The sequence below is a fragment of the Myotis lucifugus genome, unplaced genomic scaffold (assembly GCF_000147115.1).
Source record: "Myotis lucifugus unplaced genomic scaffold, Myoluc2.0 scaffold_97, whole genome shotgun sequence".
Lineage (NCBI taxonomy): Eukaryota > Metazoa > Chordata > Mammalia > Chiroptera > Vespertilionidae > Myotis > Myotis lucifugus.
Window position 1 is genome coordinate 3,559,619 of NW_005871145.1, and position 13,169 is coordinate 3,572,787.

General features: G+C 41.2%; 1 protein-coding gene across 18 annotated transcripts in view; it reads left to right on the plus strand.

Moving 5' to 3' along the window:
- AMBRA1 (autophagy and beclin 1 regulator 1) overlaps window positions 1-13,169 on the plus strand; it is a 163,077-nt gene that overhangs the window by 51,922 nt on the left and 97,986 nt on the right. For 15 of the 18 annotated variants that reach the window (XR_002830070.1, XR_002830067.1, XR_002830068.1 and 12 more), the window contains 2 exons: window positions 8,587-8,673; window positions 12,963-13,142. Coding sequence is in view for 14 of the 18 variants with exons in the window: in XM_023756649.1 (XP_023612417.1) it covers window positions 8,587-8,673; window positions 12,963-13,142 (267 nt within the window). In the remaining 4 variants the exon portion in view is untranslated. The remainder of the gene's footprint in view (window positions 1-8,586; window positions 8,674-12,962; window positions 13,143-13,169) is intronic. The other 3 variants (XM_023756640.1, XM_023756643.1, XM_023756642.1) reach the window with 2 other exon arrangements.

Genomic DNA, 13,169 nt, shown 5'->3' on the forward strand with positions numbered 1-13,169 from the left:
CATATACCTGGGTTGTGGGTTCAATCCCTGGTCTGGGTGCATATGGGGAAGTTGAGGGGGCACAGCCAATCAGTGTTTCTCACTTCTGTGATTCTCTCTCTCTCTCCCTCTCCCTCATTCCTCCCCCTCTCCCCATTAAAGACAGTAAACATATGCTTGGGTGAGGATTTTTTAAAAAGTGTGTGTGAGGATTAAATAAGTTAAACCAGCAGTTGCCAACCTTTCAGACCTCGAGGGCAACCAGTGGTCCCGGACCACTGGTGGCAACCGCCTGAGTAAACAGCTGCCTTTTATAGGTTTAGGCCAGTGGTTCGGAAACCTTGGCTGCACTTTAGAATCACCTGGGAGCCTTTTTTAAAACCCTGATTTCTGGCCCTCACCTCCGGGAAATTCCTGTTTCTTTTGTTATGGGGGGGGGGCCCAACATTAGTAACAAAGAAACAGAATTTCCGGAGGACGGAGGCCCAGAAATCAGGGTTTTAAAAAGATTCCCAGGTGATTCTCATGTGCAGCCAAGGTTGAGAACCACTGGTTTAGGTGGTCAAGAAATGCATGCTCTTTTTCTCTTTTTTCTCTTTTTTCATTATTACTCTGCTCAAAAAAAAAAAAATTAATAAAACCAAGACAGAAAATCTCTTATTTTGCCATGACATATTCCCTGCAGGTTATTTTCTTTCTTGTCTGTTAGTATCATTTTTTGGATGTCAGTCTCCATGGGGTAGCCGAAATCTCACCATTTAAAATTGGAGTAAACCAAGTACAAAAGAATGTGAGGTGAAGAGAGGATAACAAATGGCTATTGAGGTAGGACTGGTACAGGTTACTTCCATTAGTCACTTACTGCAGACACACTAAGGTTCTATTTTAGAAAGTAGAATAATACGAAAGTAGTTTGATCTATACCAAGGGAATGGGATATTATCTTCATTTTTCCTGCACTCCTGTGTAGTGATTTGTGCAAAAAAACTGGTCCTGCATCTTGATAAGGGAGGGAGCACAAATAGCTTTAATTTCCCAAATTCTAGGACTACCTTCTGCATACAAGGCAGAAGTGTTTCAGAAAGATGGAGAGCCTGATTGGGATAGAGAGGAAAGAGTAGCAAGTCTTTCTAAATTCACATTGACCCTCCTGACCAATACCAAGATCTCATGCTTTGGACAGACACTGTGAGCAAATTTGCACTGAGTTTTATTATTAAAGGTCTGTTTCCAAATGTCTTGTTTGATGTTTTGCTTTGGTGGCCAAGGTTCCTTTGAGTACAGCTGTGATTACTTTAGGCTTGTAAGCTAACTTCATGGACTTAGTTTCGCTGTTGTGACCAGCTTGAAAGTTCTACAAGAACAGGAACCACTTCCTTTATCTGTTGATGTATAACAAACCACACAACAAAACTTAGTGACTTAAAAAAACAGTTTATTATCTTTCATTGTTCTTTGGGTAGATTGGGCTCAGTTGGGAATGTGTGTTGGTCTTGCTTGGGTCTGTCTGGAGTTAGAGATATTGGGAGGTTGGGTCTGTCTGAGTTAGAGATATTTGGAGGTTCAATTGCGACAACGCTTCCTTTCTTCATGCGGCCTCTCTCAGGGCTTCCTTTCTTCATGCGGACTCTGCAGCAGACTTTTTAAAAATCCTCACCTGAGGATATTTTTCCAATGTTCTTTAGAGAGTGTGGGAGGGAGTGGAGGAGGGAGAGAGAGAGAGAGAGAGAGAGAGAGAGAGAGAGAGAGAGAGAGAGAAACATCAATGTGAGAGAGACACATCAATTGGTTATCTCCTGCATTTGCCCCAACCAGGACCTGGGATCAAACCTGCATCCCAAGTATGTGCCCTTGATCGGAAATTGAACCTGCAACCCTTCAGTCCACAGGCTGACACTTTAACCACTGGGCAAAACTGGTTAGGGCTATAAGGACTTTTTACACAGGTATCCATTCAGCAGGCATCCAGATCTCTGAGATTGTAACCATTTTAGTGCTAGTGAAAAGAAGTTAATTTACTTCCTAATTATAGTAGAGGGGGGAAATGAATAAATATTTAGCATGCTGGGAATTAAATGGCATCCAGGCTCCACAGAGTTAATCTTCTGGGTGGTATTGATTGACATGCTGGAGGATGTTAATGTGTGATTCTTTTGGGATATGATTGATTCTTTGGGGAATGGGGGAGGAGAGTGGAAATTGCAGTTTCACTACTAATTGTACTTTAGGTGTCATTTATGACAATTTCATGTTGTCTAGACAGAGGGAAATGGTGGAGAAATTATTTCATTTCTGGCGTCAAATGCTGAGTCCGAAAGGAATCAAGAAGGTCGCTGAACTCAGGAACAGGGTGAAAGGCCAAGTAAACCCCCAGAGGTGAAGTAGTGAAAATCAGATGTCACTAAGAGAAGCAGTTCAGAATGAACCCAGGGTATAAGAAAAGTGGGTGTACTCTGAGCTTTGTTTTAGCTCAAGGGCTAATAATGGGTTGTTTGGGGTCTCAGCTGGAGTCTGTCCTCTTGTCTATTTTTGTAGATTCCAGAAACCTCATTACTTGAACAGACATGAACCAGGAAGGCTGCTTCTTTGCCTATCCTATATAATAAAAGCCTAATATGCAGATTGTCCCCTCGGGTGGTCGTTTGACCGGGAGACTGAGAATTCAACTGCTCGCTATGATGTGCGCTGACCACCAGGGGGTGGCACGGAACATGGCTGGTGTCCGCAGTGCAGCGCTGGCAGCAGGCGGCAGTGGAGGTGGTGCTGGCCCTGATAGTGGGACCATGGCGGGATGGTGGAGCAGGTGAGCAGGTGGTGCCAGGCCAAGGCGGGTGCGGGCGGGGGGTGGGGGGAAAGGTGCTGCCTAGGGCCCAGAGGTCAGCTGGGACCTGCCCTTCCATGCCAGATGTTCACGCTTCAATTGCAGGCCAGGCCTAGGGACAGCACCTGTGCTGGAATTTCGTGCACTGAGCCTCTAGTGCAGTGGTTCTCAACCTGTGGGTCTCGACCCCTTTGGGGTCCAACGACCCTTTCACAGGGGTCGCCTAAGACCATCAGAAAACACATATATAATTACATATTGTTTTTGTGATTAATCACTATGCTTTAATTATGTTCAATTTGTAACAATGAAAATACATCCTGCATATCAGATAGTTACATGATGATTCATAACAGTAGCAACATTACAGTTATGAAGTAGCAACGAAAATAATTTTATGGTTGGGGGTCACCACAACATGAGGAACTGTATTAAAGGGTCGCGGCATTAGGAAGGTTGAGAACCACTGCTCTAGTGGTTAATACTAGTAAATGCCCCAGTCCACTGTGCATTTCTTTTTTCTCATTCTTGGAAGGCTTCATTTACTAACTCTCTACCTACCTGATGTTGGCTCTACGGTTTTGCTTTATATATATATATATATATATATATATATATATATATATATATATATAGTTGTTTGCAATATACCAGGGTCAGTAGCCTATCACTTAAAAGCAAATGTCCTTGGTTGAGGGATTTTTCAATTTTAGGTCAGGAACATGAATATGAAAAATAATCTAAGAGGAAATGTACAGGTTTGCTGTTACTGAACAATAAATGATTCTACCAATGTATTCTTTGTAGAATTAGTGGGTCTAGAGGTAGACTGTTTTGGAATGTCTATTCTGAACAAAATTACCTGAGAATTCAGGATTATTGATTCTGTAAATCTCTTCTTGATTGGGAAGGGGCAGTCAATCAGGATTCACTGCCTCTTAATTAAAGTCTAAACCTGTATATCACAGCTGTTGTTTGTGGGGGGATGTGTGCATGTGAGTATCAGAAATACCTGTGGAACTTGTCATTGATGTACCCTTACTCAGTCTTTAGTGAAAAGCCTTTGATCTAAATTCCTAGTTGGAAAAAAAAGTCTGTGGTCGGTGAGCAGACCACCCAATCTCCCAGAGAAATGGATTTGGAGGCAGAGTAAACATATCCATATAGATGACCTTGGACATTTGAGTTCAGATGCTGACAGAAGTGTTTTTTTATTACAGATTGAAGTTTCATAACTATAGTGCAATGTGTTGAGGATATACAAGAGCTAAGCATTCTACCAACCAATCATTTTTCAGTTGATGAAAATAACTACCCACCAAACAGCAGAAGGTCAGATGTTCTCAGAAGGATCTGGCTGGCTTTTCAGACAAGATTTTTGTATAGCTAGATACACATTTGCATACTGCATAAGAATTCTGTTTCCAGCTTCTTCCCTTTTGGTATGTGATTATGTTGTGCTCTGATGTTTTACCATCTATTGCTCATTACACAGAGGGATATATTAATGTTTTGTAAAGATATTTTAAAGCAAGCATGTCAAACTCGCCGGCGGCTGCTAGTTTGACATACTTGCTTTAAAGTTTTTCTGGTGTAGCACATTGTTTGTGCTTGATGATAGTAAAATAAGGCTGATCCACTCAGTGTGGGTTGTGAGTTCTTTCTGTAGTATATCTGGCTTTTTCCTGAGGTTATTAGCCTTTTAGGTGTGCCACCTTGCCTTGGTCTACCCCACAGCAAGGGGCAGGGATTGCCTGCCATGCTCTGCTGGCAACTGCACCATGTGCTTACAAGTACACCCCTAGAAACAGGGGGGCCCTGCAGTGATCAGATGAATACCTATCGTTGGAGAACTTAAGTGATAATTGCCAGTGTGTGAAATGGGGAGGTTCTGATGCCTCCGCTTTAAAGCAGAGATGTCAATTTGAAAATCATAATAGAGGTGTCGTTTCAGAACACACAATTATTTTTTACAAAGAATTAGGGCTTGTCATCTCCCAGCCCAGGCATGCAGAGATCTGGAGCTTTTAGAGCGGGATTCAGAAATGAAGAAGGCAAGAGTGCATCCTGTTTTCCTTGGCCCCCTGCCCCTTCGTCCCCCTGAAAATATTGCCCTCTTTCTCCTGTGGGGTCTCTTTTGGCAATACACTGTCCAGGAGTATCAGTGGTAGTTTCCCAGGCAAGTAGCCAGCCTCTGACTTTATGATTTAACTAGAGCAGTGGTTCTCAACCTTCTGGCCCTTTAAATACAGTTCCTCATGTTGTGACCCAACCATAAAATTATTTTCGTTGCTACTTCATAACTGTAATGTTGCTACTGTTATGAATCGTAATGTAAATATCTGATATGCAGGATGTATTTTCATTGTTACAAATTGAACATAATTAAAGCATAGTGATTAATCACAAAAACAATATGTAATTATATATGTGTTTTCCGATGGTCTTAGGCGATCCCTGTGAAAGGGTCGTTCGACCCCCAAATTGGTCGCAACTCACAGGTTGAGAACCGCTGGTTTAGCTCCTCTGAACTGAAATAGCAGATATCACCCAGACATCAAAGTCAGGCTGGGAAATTATATATCATGGGTACTAGTGACATCTTAGCTTCTAGGCGCAGGCTTTTCATTTTAGGTCACCGAGTTCTGGTAGTTATTTGTTTCCAGTGATTGGAGAAGATCTGAACATGTTTGTTGGCTTTAGGATATTGAAGGCTCTTTGCAAAAAGCTAACTGTAGGAGAGAAAGCTCTTTCTTTGGCATTCCTAGGAGTTGTGATATTTACTCGTCTACTAACTATTTCTTTCTTTATTCAACACCAATTGGAAACATATTTTTTATTCCTCAAGATAGTTCTTGTGTTGTAGCTGTAGAGAATTTAATGTTTCATCAGTGCTATGTGGGGGTGAGGGGTATGTGCTAGTCATAGTAATTGGCTCTCCTGATTTCATGTATTAGCAGTTAAAATGTCACATATATATGACTTGCCAGTCCACTGTATTGCTTGGGGAGCAAATGGTGCCAACAGATCTGTAGTAAGTAGGCACAGGGGATGCATGTTCCAAAAGAACCTCATCAGGGACTTCCCAGAGACAAAGCTTAACATTTTGTTTTGACTCTGATTTAAAGAAGTCTTGTAGTTAAGCTGGAGGTTAGGGTGGTAGGTAGACTTGGCAGGATTATAAAATGGAATCATTAAAAATGAAATGATCTAATTCAGCTCTTCTAGTTCAAGACTCTCCTTTGCAGGATTCCTAAAAAGTCATCTCATCTCTTTTCATACTCTCACTCCTCGGCATAGTGAAGGGTCAGATTGGCTTTCTAACTTAGCAGGATCATTTTCTAGGCAAAATACTTAAGAAGGATAAATGTTGGTCACTCTGGAGGGTGCTCCTTGCCAAAGGGCCTCTGCTTTCTAAGCCGCCATTTATAGGATAACACAACAGGGCGCAGTGATGTTCAGGACTAAACTCCAGAGTCCTTTGGGATGGAAGAAGCTTCTGGGTGTTCCAGGGCAGTCAGCTCTCTCAGATCTTGCTTCCATTCACCCGATTCCTATAGAACTAACTTATTAGTAATTAGTAAGTATTATTTATTTAAGATGGCATAAATGCCCTGAATACTGTTCTCATAATTTCACTTTTCTTTTTTCCTCTAGTCTATGAACCTCTCGTTACCCCTTCCTCTCACATTCTGTATTTCAGGACTCAAAGACATGCTATGCTGTTGTTTTATGTGCCCCTGTGAAAGGAAAACAGTCCAACTTCAAATACAGTAAATGTGGGGAGAAAGTATGTCTTAGAATTGAAACACCATTTCTGCTACTGTAAACAGTGATATCATTGAGGATTCAGGTTTTCAGCCAAAGAGATGTATTTTATTTTTATTTCTTTTAAAATATATTTTTATTGATTTTAGAGAGAGAGGAAGGAAGATATGAAGAGAGAGACACATCAATCGGTTGCCTCCTGCTCGCCCCCTACTGGGCATGGAGCCTGAAACCTGGGCATGTGCCCTGACCTGGAATTGAAGCAGTGACCTCTTGATACATGGGATGACACTCAATCTACTGAGCTACGCCTGCTGGGCAAGATGTATTTTATTATTGTCTTCTCTTCCTCATCCTTAAATTGTATTCTCTCTTCAGTGGTAGAATGGTTTAAAGCAGCGGTGCCCAACCGGTGGTCCGCGGACCACTGGTGGTCTGTGAGGTCCGAAAGGTTGGTGACCGCTGGTTTTAAGTGTGGGGATTATAGGCCTAGTCTAGGTAGGAAACATTTAACAGTTGGTTTTCCTGGGTGGGAAAGGTAGCAAGCCAGGTTGACAGGGCCTCTGCTGTACCAGGCTGTTAGAGGAAATGCTTCCGCAAGCCAGTTGCTGGGATAAAGTGACTGCACATGACTATACCTGGAGCCAGCTGGTTTTAATAACAATGAATTGAATTAACTCAATTGTAAAAGATTGGTAGCTGCTGTCCTTATTCTGCAGATCTGCTTTAAAGAGTCTGGCAGGGAGCCAGAGACCTGTTCTCAGAGAGCAAGATGCTGCCTGAGAAGAGCAATGTGCATTTCTTGCTGAGACCATTTCCTTAGGAACGTGTTCCATGTCAGGAGCCTGACTGACTGCCAAGGCACGTTTGAATTGGGAAACTGTGGCGGACATGGCATACTGGGGGGCCCATGGGCCATGTTTAGCAGATGTATTTTTAACTGGCCCATGTTGTACAAAAAAGGGAAAACTGTTTTAGCTAAAATTTAACAGGAGATTTTGTGCAAAAGTCCAGATTTCTGACTGCTCTTTTTTTGTTGTTGTTTGTTTGTTTTAATAACCATTTCTTTACTTATTTTTTGTTTTTGTTTGTTTGTTTTTTATTTTATTTTATTAAGGTATTACATGTGTCCTTATCTCCCCCCCCTCCCCCCCCGCCCCGACTACTCTTAATAAATAGTCAGATCCACCAATACTGAGCCCACATTCTAGCTTGGATTCTCAGTGGATACATACGCACTTTTACCTGCCTGGAGCCCAGAAGGTCCTGCAGTATAGCATAGTGGTTTGAAGCATTTGGAGCTGACAGACCTTCACTGGAGTCTTAGTGCTATCACTTATAGCTGTGCGCCACAGCCCAGTGTTCTTGTGTATATATAGTAATGCCTAACTGCCCAGGTGCTGGTGCTCTTTTGAGTTACAGTTTTGAGACAGGTGGTTCAGGGGATTGGGAAGTATTGCATCAAAAAGAGTGCTCAATAAAATATGTGTATCACATATGATCAGATGAACTTATGATTATATAATTAGCAATTTTTGTCAATTGTTAAGAGAGTCCCAGAAATTCTTACAAGGGTGTGAGCAGAATAGATGAGTAGAAGATAAGGTGATGTGGATTAGGATGACATGGAGGTGCTGAACACCAAGATAAATGTTGGCACTACAGGATAATCTCTAGTATGCCTAATTTCCCCCTCATGTGTTGATTCTAATCTCCTATTTGTTACCTGGAAGTACTGCAAATAGAAATAAGATCATGTCTCTGAAGCATTTGTTCATTTCTCACTGAAGAGCAGTTCTACACAATACAGTGGCCATATCCAGTGTAGGAGCTCTGTAGCTCTTCACTAATTTATGTCTCTAAGTACTTAGCTTGCAGGAAGGGTGTGATCCCAGGTAGCAGGTGTTAGCTGGCTGCAAAGGGGGATGTTATTTATCTTACCCCCCCATTTTCCTTAATGAATGACCTCTGAGTTGGTAATTGACAGGGATTATTGCCATTTTTTTAATCTCTGCTAGGAGGCTGCTGGAGTCTTCCCTCATTTCATTATCCCGTTATGATGGAGCAGGATCCAGAGAGCACCCAATTTACCCAGACCCAGCGAGGTAAGGCTGAAGTGAGAAATGGCACTAGGTGGGGGGGAGGGGCTGCCCTTGGGGTTGCCAATTGCTGGAAGCCCCATTTTGTGCCTCTCTGGTCCTGGTGCTCTTTTACTCTTGAGTTACAGTTTTGAGACAGGTGGTTCAGGTGATTGGGAAGTATTGCAGGTAAGTGAACAGAACCTCTGGTGACAGAGTTGTGACTGAGCTCTTATCCTTTGGGGCTCATTTCTGTGAATGTGGCACTAGAGGAGGGACCTGGGGAGGCCACTGGCAGAGTCACAGGATAGGATATATTTTTCTCTTCGATCAGTGAGACTGTTGCCATTCAGATGGACAGCCAAAAGGGAAATAAAAGTATTTATTAATAGGGAAATTACCTATAAATTCAAACAGATAAAGAATCCTTCTTGCTCTCATTTGAGAGAGAGAGTTTAGAATATCAGAAAGCAGAAATCAAGCTCATTTAGTTGTTGAATTTTTTGAGACTATCTGAAGGAAGAGATGACTGACAAATGGAACTAAATATAACAAGTTGGAACTTCATTAAATGCTTGACTTAATACTGATTTGAAAAATTCTTGAAGAAATAAAAAAAATTCAAATGAGTTGAAGACCCGCCTTAACCTGATACTGGTAACTGAGTACCAAGTTTGGAGTGTTTGAGTTGATGAACATTTGTAGTGAGAAGCCCTTTGCTGATTGTTAATGATCTAAAGAAGGGATAACCTGCACTTAAGCAGTGCCAGAGCACATTGTGAGGCTCTGCCCAAAGAAAAGAGTGTTTATAATGTTGGGGTTGGCAAGTTAATACAGGTCACATGAAGCTAAATGAGCTTTGCTCTGGTTTAAGAATTTCAAGTCTGAAAAACCTTTAGACCAAGTTGATTCCAGGGATATTGAATGATCTTGTTATTGGCACAGCTATGTCATGATGCTGAGCATTCTTTCTGAGATACTAATGAAAAGGTTCCCCATTATCCTCTTCCTTTGGATTGGCGAAACCAAGGATCAGGGAACATGGGGATTGACGACTTTAAAACAGGTAGACAGCTTGGATGATGATTGAAGCAGGGACATTTATTTTAGTCCATAATCATAATCGAAAATAATAAGCCCTAACTAAGAAAAGGAATATTTTCACATGAATCAAATACTCTGAAACACTGAGATAGAGAACTTTTTGTAGTTCTCTTAGGATAGCAATGGAAATCTCATTCTCAGAGTTTTTAACCTGACAAAGTTTATCAGTAATTCTTAAAGACCATAACTTGTTCTCCTTTTATGTTATTTTTCCTACTCAGAGCTCTTTATCACAGAACGTATCATACTTTATACTGTTGATGTTTTCACATTTTCCCTTTGAACACAAAAAATTTAAAATTTTTACTTGGAACACTTCAGAGTTTGATGGTTATCCAGCTCTTCAGTGGGAGGAGGATTGTGACCTCATTACTGGTGGTTTCATTTATTTTTTCTCTTAGATTCACCCTGTGCACAGTATGTATAGACCAGAGCCTTTGTGAGACATCTCAGCATTCAGATCCTTAGCTGCCCTCTGGATATCCAAAAGGATAAGGATAGGGATGTATTTGTAGTTAATAATTGTGCCAAGAATCCTTTTTAAAAAATCATTGATGCCTAGTTTTATAGCTTAGGGAATTTCTGTCCTATCCTATATAATAAAAGGCTAATATGCAAATCGACCAAATGACCAGTTGCTATGACACACACTGACCACCAGGGGGCAGATGCTCACCACAGGAGCTGCCTCCTGATGGTCAGTGCGCTCCCACAGGAGGAGGATTGCTCAGCCAGAATCTGGGCTCACTGCTGGAGAGCGCAGCGGTGGCAGGAGCCTTTCTTGCCTCCACAGCAGCATTAAGGATGTCTGACTGCTGGCAGGGAGTGGGCCTAAGCCGGCAGTCAGACATCCCCTGAGGGCTCCCAAACTGTGAGAGGGTGCAGGCTGGGTTTAGGGCTCCCCCCCCCCCCGCCCCCCTCAGTGCACGAATATTGTGCACCGGCCTCTAGTAGTGAAATAAATAGTGGGGTTACCTAGTGCTGAGATTGTGCCACTGCACATGAAATAACAATCTTATTGTCAGCTTCAACATTATTTCTCCCACTATCACCAATAATATTTGCAAGATTTTCCCATTAGGGTTGGTTATAAACTCAGGAATGAGTGTACTTGTGGTCACTTTTCAGAATCAATTCCAAAAACAATCTTTATTCTCCTCTTGAAACTTTTTTACTTTCTTTTCTAGACTGATTGATTGACTTGAGAATTTAGGCAATAATAGTTGATTTCTGCTGGAAGGTTTTTTTTTTATGTATTTGGTAGATATAGGAACAACTCAATAGTATTGACTTCTATTTGTTGAAAATAGAGGATTCTTGATTGATTTTTGCAAAATGCGTGGAACAGGCCCAAACGAATAATGAAAGTTCTACAAGTGAAGACTTTTAAGAAATGGTTCTTTTACTCTCATGATCTTGGCCAAAGCATCTGTGCATCCCATGCCCACCCACTGTATAAAGATAGCTATGTAAAGATAATTTGGACTCAGGTGCCAAATGCAGCATCTTGTTTCATAACATAGACATTTGAGTTCCAAAGATTGTCAGCTGGCCTGCTTGGGAATCCATTTGATGGTTGGCCACAGGACCACCACCTCTGATGACAGTTATTTGAGAAGCAGCCTCAGTTCCTACAGCAGTTGACTCCAGGATCTCCTTTGGCCTGAGTCAGTAGATTTATTGAAGATTTGCCCAGAGACTTTGCCAGGATTAATGAAAGGTCAGGCAGCAAGATGTTTGTAAATACTTTTCCTACCATTTGGATATAACTCTTTTATTTCCATTCTCAATCAATTTTTCCAGGTTTTCATTAAAAAAAAAATAGAGAGACATGCTTTTTTCTTTTTATATTTAAACATATAAGTTCAGATCCTCAGTAATCCTCATTAGGATTGCTGTGTTCCCTTTTAATTTTTTAATTAAATACAGAAATATATTGTTTATATACATATTAGTATATACGTACCATTCTTCCATTTCCCCCCCCATTTAAAATTATATTTTAGAGGGCTTTCATGTGTGCAGATAGGGATAATTTATTCTTTTTAATAGCTATATAGTGTTTCTTTGTATGGATATAGTTTGTTTAATCTGTTAATGGGCATTTGGGGTGTTTCCCAGGTTTTCATTAATTCTAATCTCTCTGTATCTTTGTATCCTTGTGTGTTTCTGTAGGATAAAATTTCTAGTGGAATTGTTGAGTCAGTGTGTACCTCAGGCAGGTTTTAAGTTTGGAAATTTCTTAGTAATCCTATTAATACTATCATGTAAAACATTCTTCTACTGTTTGTCTCTCACACTCTCAGTTAATAGCCTCAAATTATGTAACGATCTTGTGAAAGATGGAGGGAAAACTTGACAAAGAAGGGAATGTGGCAAGTTGTATGGGACACTTGACATTTTCATGGAATATGAAGATACTAAGCAGCTGGAAGAACGTAGGTCTACTCTAGACTGTTTACTGAGAATAGTCTAGTAAGGGAGAAAAAAAACAATGACTGTTGCCTTCTGTACTGCTCAGTTTCCATGTAGCCTCTGATGCTCTCTTGTAAGACAGAAAAATTTGTTTTTATCCTTTTAGGTTTTTCTGTTTTTCCGAGTTTATTTTACTCTCAGTCTACATCTTTTATTACAAATATCTATGAATAAATTGTTAAAGGAGAGATAAGAAGCTCAAAGAGATCATTTTGAGGAGCTAGAACAAATCTGGAGCATGTCTGTTTGTTGGAGAAAAAAGGGGTCCTCGTGAAAATGCCTGTACATGCCTTCGTTAGTGATCTCAGGTTTCCTGTCTCCTGGCCGCTTCCTCATCTAAAACGGAAAGAAGAGATGACTTGATGATTGCTGTGATCCCTTTATATCTTGTATTTTAGGTATGGATGATTGAGGGAAGGCTGTGAGTCTTAAAGGGGGTCGGTCCCTTAAGAAACTAAAAAGAAAAGTCTAGTGTTATTCTCTTGGGAGGGGACAGCTGTTGATCAGATAAGGACTGATTAAACAGTCTCTTTGCCTTATCGCAGAACAGAAACACTGGTGGTAATCCGATAAGCATTGTGAAGTACAAACCTCCTGGTGAGTTAAATGCCCTTTATTTTTTATGTCTCCGGATTCGCCTCAGCAGGGAGAAGCCAGGGGAGAACTGGATTTACTGTCGTTCACAGTTTCCCCCACATTAGTGCTAGTTTGTATTTGTCCATCTCTGTCTCTCTCAGATTATCTCCTGCTGCATACTACGCTCAGAGGATGATCCAGTATCTTTCACGGAGAGACAGTATTCGCCAGCGCTCCATGCGCTACCAACAGAACCGGCTTCGCTCTTCCACCTCCTCCTCTTCCTCAGACAACCAGGGTCCATCAGTAGAGGGAACCGACTTGGAAATTGAGGACTTTGAGTAAGTACATACTCAGCTTGCTTCTTC